Below are 6,812 nucleotides of genomic sequence, written 5' to 3' on the forward strand. Positions count from 1 at the left end.
TATAGAAATAATATTTTTCTATAAACTTTTTGAATTTCGGTAAAATCCCTTTAAACTTTGGAAATTTTGTAATTTCTCGGGATCTTATAAAATTTTGAAATCCATTGAAATTTGTCAAGACTTTAAAGTGCTAATTTCCCTACAAATAATATTTTTCTATAAACTCTTTAAATTTCCGTAAAAACCCTTTAATCTGTGGAAATTTTGGAATTTTGAAAACCATTGAAATTTTTCAAGTCTTAAAAATCTCTATTTCTATAAAAATAATATTTCTCTATAAACTCTTTGAATTTCCGTAAAAACCCTGTAAACTTTGTAAATTTTGGAATTTCTCGGGATCTTGTAAAATTTTGAAAACCATTGAAATTTTTCAATTCTTAAAAATCTCTATTTCTATAGAAATAATATTTTTCTATAAACTTTTTGAATTTCGGTAAAATCCCTTTAAACATTGGAAACTTTTAAATTTCTCGGGGTCTTGTAAAATTTTGAAAACCAATGAAAATTTTTAAGTCTTAAAAACCTTTATTTCCCAAGAAATACTATTTCTTTATTTTTCTATTTCTCTAGAAATTTTGGAAATTTTGAAACTTGGAATCTTGTAAAATGCTCTACACTTTTTAATATTTTAAAATACATTGAAATTTTTTAGATTTTAACATCTCTATTTCCCTAGAACTACTATTTCTTTATTTCTCTAGACATTTTCTGAAATTCCCTAAAATTTCTGGAAATTTTGAAATATCCTGTAATTTTGTAGAATGTCTTAAAATCTTTTAAAGCTTTTGAAATCCATTTAAATTTTTAAATTCTTTAAAATCCCTATTTTCTTAGAAATTCTTTGAAATTTCCTTAAATTCCTTAAAATTTTTGAAATTTCGTAAAATCTGGTGAAATACCTTAAGATTTTTCTAATATTTTAAAATCCATTAAAAATTGTAAAACCTTTTAAATCCTTGTAGTTTTAAGTCTTTAAAGTCCCTATTTCTCCTCAAATAATATAGTTCTTTAGAAATTTTTAGAAATTCCCTGAAATCCCTTGAAATTTTGGAATTGTTTGGAAACTTGAAAAATGCCATGCAATCTTTTGAAATCCATGAAAATTTTTTAGCCTTTAAAATTCTTATTTCTTTAAAAATACTATTTCTCCAGGAATTCTTAGAAATTTCATAAATCCCTCTAAACTTTGAAATTTTTGAAATTTCTCGGAGTCTTGTAAAATTTTGAAAACCTTTGAAATTTTTGATGTCTTAAAAATCACTATTTCACTAGAAATACTACTTTTTTATTTCCCTATTTTTCTATAAATTCTTTGAAATTTCCTAAAATCCCTTGACATTTTTGGAGATCTAGAAATTTCGGAATCTTGTAAAATTTTGAAAACCATTGAAGTTTTTTAAGTCTTAAAAATCATTATTTCACTAGAAATACTATTTTTTTATTTCCCTATGTTTGTATAAAGTCTTTGAAATTTCCTAAAATCCCTTTAAATTTTGGAATTTCTCGGAATCTCGTAAAATTTTGAGAACTTTTGAAATTTTGTATGTCTGAAAAATCCCTATTTCACTATGAATACTATTTCTTTATTTCTCTGTTTCTCTAGAAATTCTTTGAAATTTCCTCAAATCCTTCGAAATATTTGGAAATCTTGAAATTTCTTGGAATTTTGTAAAATGCTCTAAAATATTTCAAAACTTTTAAAATTAATTTAAATTTGTTAAGTTTTTAAAATCCTCATTTCTATAGAAATTGTTTGATATTCCCTACTATCCCTTGAAATTCTTAAAATCTTGAAATTACTTGGAATGTTGTAAAATACTCTAAAATCTTTCAAATATTTTGAAATCCATTGGACATCCCTATTTCCCTAGAAATTCTTGAAAATTTCCTTAAATCCCTTTAAATTTGTGTAGTTTCGTGAAATCTTGTAAAATACCTTAAAATTTTTGTAATATTTTTAAATCAATTACAAAATTTGAAATCTCTTAAAATTCCTTGAAATTTCTTGGAATATTGTAAAATACCCTAAAATCTTTCAAATATTTTGAAATCCATGGAAATTTTGTAGCCTTTAAAATGCCTATTTCTTTAAAAATACTATTTCTCCAGAAATGCTTAGAAATTTCATAAATCCCTCTAAATTTTGAAAATTTTGAAATTTCTCGGAATCTTGTAAAATTTTGAAAACCATTGAAATTTGTTAAGTCTTAAAAATCACTGTTTCGCTAGAAATACTTTTTTTTATTTCCCTATTTTTCTATAAATTCTTTGAAATTTCCTGAAATTCCTTTAAATTTTTGAAATTTTGTAAAATGCCCTAAAATATTTTAAAACTTTTGAAATTCATTCAAATTTGTTAAGTCTTTAAAATCCCTATTTATATAGAAATTCTTTGATATTCCCTAAATTCCTTTGAAATTGATCAACCTTGTAATTTCTCGTAATCGCGTACAATACCCTGAAATCTTTTGAAATCCATTGAAATTTGTCAAGTCTTTATAATTCCTATTTCCAGATATTCTTTAAAATTTCCTTAAATTCCCTTTAAATTTGTGAAATTTCTTTAAATCTTGTAAAATACCCTAAAATTTTTCTAATATTTTTAAATCGATTGAAAATTTTGAAATCTTTAAAGTCCTTGTTTTTTTTAAGTCTTTAAAGTCCTTATTTCTCCTGAAATACATCAATTCTCTAGAAATTTCTTTAAATTCCCTGAAATCCCTTACAATTTTAGGAAATTTTGAAATTTCTCGGAAACTTGAAAAATACCCAAAAATCTTTTTAATATTTCGAAATACGCTGTTAAACCCTTAAAATTCCTATTTCTCGAGATATTCTTCCAAATTTCCTAAAATCCCTTGAAATTTAGAAGATTTTGAAATTTCATAGAATTTTTCAAGTTTTTAAAATCCCTATTTCCCTAGAAATACTATTTCTATTTTTCTCTAGAAATTTTTGGGAATCTTATAAAATACCCTCAAATCTTTTGAAACCCATTAACATTTATTTAGTCTTTAAAATCCCTACTTTGCTAAAAATATTAATTCTCTAGAATTTCTGTGAAATTCTCCAAAGCAATTGCAATTGTTCAAGTCTTTGATGTCCCTCCTTTCCTGGAAATGTTTTTCTATTTTAGTATTTTTTAAATTTCGTGGAATATTGTAAAATACCCTAAAATCTATACAAAATTTAGAAATCCATTGCAATTTTTAATTTTCGAAAGTCCTTGAAGATTTGTAATATTTTTGTAAAAATTTGAAAACATAAAAATCCCTTGAAATCATGAAATTTTGATTTTTGAGATGACTGATATGTTATTTTAGCGAATCAGCGGGAAAGTTTGGAATCGTTTTTGAAGCAAAACAGAAAAAAAATTTTGCATTGTCGATCAATTTGAAAAAATAATAGCATTGGCGTCATGTTTTTCAAAATAGTTGCATCGTTAACTAAAAAAGTTCCAAAAAGTGTCAATAGGTTTGTGAGTCCAAGGCCTGAAATTACTATTTTTAGTAACAGTAATTTTTATTTTTCTCTCTTATTCTTTATAAATTAATTATTCATTTTAAGTATTAATTTAATTAATTTTATACATTAATTTAATTATTTTTGAGCATATTTTAACGAATAATTTTCAGTTTTTTTTATTCTCTAAGCTGTTTATTCGTAAAGCCAAAGAGTCAGAAATTACATAAGGTACGAAATATTTCGTGTGAAGAAGTATAAGCTGTGCTAATTATAGGAAAATAGCTCTCGCTCCCCAGCTTGATTTTAATACAGACTTCTGTTCTCTCATTTTCTAGTCCTAGCAAATCTGAATTCGGAATGAAGAGAATTCAAATTTTAATTTTCATTTATCTTTTTATTGAAATTAATTTTAACGAATTTTACGGAAATTCACATTGTGCAAAATTTATTATTTTTATTTAGTTGAATTGTCAATATGCATAATTTTTGTTTCTTTTTTTCGAAGTACCATTTGTCCAAATTTTGATTTTTCCGAATTCTCTACTTGCCCTAATTTTATTTTTCCAAATTACTATTTTCCCGAATTTTTCTCGCAGAAAACAAGAAAAATTGTAATTCGAAAAAAAAATTATTGTGCTTTATTACTTTCAATAATTCAAGTAATCTTAGGGATTTTGAACCATTTTTTTTGCATTTAATTTTTTATTATTTAATTAATGATTTCAGAGACCACTGGAAAAACCGGACGGTCTTGATGTTTCCGACCAAAGTAAAGTACATCCTCAACATCTTTGTGAAAAATGCAAAACACTCGGATATTATTGTAGACGAGTGCAGTAGTAAAAAAATCTTTAAAAATGCCTCCTTACATCTGATAAAATACAGTTACCTTTTTTTTAAATAAAAGAAAATTTAAATTAAATTATTAATTTGAAAGATCACCATTAATTTAATTTAAATTTTTTAATTCTAAGAATCATCACCGGGCTTCTTTTTGAAGCTCAAAACATTTTTTCTCGTCTTAACTTTATGTTTAAAAAGTAGATAATTTATTTTTAGGAAGTACTTAAAGCATTTCGAAACCAAGAAAAGAGGGAAATTTTTTTCAGTACCAAAAATTTTGCAAGTAGAAATGATTAATTTTTGTCAAAAAATATTTTTTGGTTTTTGATACAAAATGGCCGACATTTTTTAAGATTGGAAAATCAAACCTAGATTGTTGGAAACTATGGGTACCCCTCACTATATATGTGTTATATTTATAGAGTCTCTATGTTTAGAGAAACATGGAAATCAGTAGACAAGAGAAAAAAAATATATAATAAGATTTCAAAAAGTTAAATACAGCGGAAATCCCTTCTGAAAAATATATAGAAAATTATAAATTTTTGTAGATTTATTTTCATTATTTCTTATCATATATTATTTTTATTCAAATTCTATCTAATCTTGTCCACAAAAAACTTTTATCATAGCCTATCTTTCACAATGTCGAAATTTTTCTTAAATTTTATTTATCAAGAAATCTTATACTTTTTTGTGAATAGATTTTTATTAAACAGAAATCTTCTACTTTTCTAATAACAGCACCTTATTGAAACAGAAATCGTATACTTTTTAGAAAATTTTCAAAGATTTCATAGAAATTTCATTAAGATTTCAAAAAGGGTATAGTAAATCAGATTTCTTACTTTTCAAGACATTTTAAAAACTTTTAACGATTTCAAATTTGTTTAGAATATTTCAAAAGATTTACTAAGATTTCACTAAGATTTTCAAGATTTCAAACACTTAAAAACGATTTTAAAACTTTCATCAGATTTCTGAGATTTCAAAATATTTGAAAGATTTTAAACGATTTCAAATATGTTTAGAAGATTTCAAACATTTCAAGGATTTTAAATAATATCTAAATTTTTAGAAAATTTGAAAATATTTCACTAAGATTTCAAATATTTCAATGATTTTTAAACGAATACCGAAGATTTCACAAATATTTGGAAGAACACGCTAGGATTTCAAAAGATTTCAAGAATTTCAAAGATTTAAAAAAGGGTATAGAACGCCAAAATACAAAACATTTCACAAATTTTAAAAGAACTCACATTTTTTTAGAAAATTTCCAAATATTTAACAAAAGTTTCAGATCTTCCAACTATTTCAAATAAATACTAAAGATGTAGGAAATATTTCATAAGTATTTCAAAGAATTTCAAAAGATTTTTAAAATTTAACAAATTTAAAAAGATATAAAAGATTTCGGAAAATTTCAAAAGTTTTAAAAAATTGCAAAAGGTTTAAATGAATTTGAGACGAGTTAAAAAGATTTCAAGCGAATGCGACAGTTTTCACACGCGAAGGTGAAACGAAGATTTCACAAATATTTCAAATATTTCATCATGATTTCAAAAATTTGTAGAAAGATTTCAAAGAATTCAAAAGACTTGAAAATTTCACAAATATTTTAAAATTTTCAAGGATTTCAAAGACTTTACAAAGATTTCAAAATATTCCCAAAGATTTCACAAAGACGTCTTATATTCTCAAAAAATTAAGAATTTTTTAACTTATGATTCTGATTTTCTTAGAAATTGTTGGTGAATAAAAAAATTTAATATTTCATCTTTTAAATGTGTAACAAGCGGTTATTTGATTATTTAAGGGCATGCGACACAGTGGAATTCCTACATTACCAACCTCTTTTTTCTATTGAACAAAATTTTTTTTTGAACCATAGAACTTTTTTTGTAAATCAAATATCGAACTCGAAATTTCAGGAGATCATTAGAAGACATTATCCTACGTTTATGTACTGCATTTAAATCGAAATTTGGCAAAAAATTTCAGAAATAATTTTTTTTTTAATTCCGATTCAAATGCAGTACATAAACGTAGAATAATGTCTTCTTATTCTCTCCTCAAGTTTTGAGTTCGATATTTCATTTACCAAAAAAGTTCTATGGTTCACAAAAAAATTTTGTTCAATGGAAAAAAGAGGTTGGTAATGTAGGAATCCCACTGTGTCGCATGCCCTTAATGTAAAAAAAGGAGGCCTGGTAAAATTTTAATTTTCGACCAAGAAACTCCGGAAATTCTCATAAAAACTTTTCTGTCAACAGATTCTCATTAAAATTCCATCAATTGATTATGCGACTAATTATAACGTTTCTACCTGGAATATTTTTAGTGTCAAATCTGAATTCCTTAACCTCACTTTTTCCGTTCACTGAATGTTTTTTTGAACCTAAGAACTTTTTTTGTAAATAAAATATCGAGCTGAAACTTTGGGAAATGTATAAGAGTGCAATAAAGTACGTTTAGGTACTGCATTTTGGTAGAAACTTCAC

The 6,812-nt window shown here is 24.6% G+C and overlaps 1 protein-coding gene across 1 annotated transcript in view; it reads left to right on the forward strand.

Annotated features, from left to right (window-relative positions):
- LOC117170594 (zinc finger CCHC domain-containing protein 24-like) overlaps positions 1–4,834 on the forward strand; it is a 28,061-nt gene extending 23,227 nt beyond the window's left edge. The window contains exon 4 of the mRNA XM_033357467.1: positions 4,192–4,834. Within this exon, the coding sequence (XP_033213358.1) occupies positions 4,192–4,305 (114 nt within the window). The 3' untranslated portion in view covers positions 4,306–4,834. The remainder of the gene's footprint in view (positions 1–4,191) is intronic.
- The last annotated feature ends 1,978 nt before the right edge of the window (positions 4,835–6,812 follow it).

This window comes from Belonocnema kinseyi, chromosome 1, assembly GCF_010883055.1.
Source record: "Belonocnema kinseyi isolate 2016_QV_RU_SX_M_011 chromosome 1, B_treatae_v1, whole genome shotgun sequence".
Taxonomy (NCBI): domain Eukaryota; kingdom Metazoa; phylum Arthropoda; class Insecta; order Hymenoptera; family Cynipidae; genus Belonocnema; species Belonocnema kinseyi.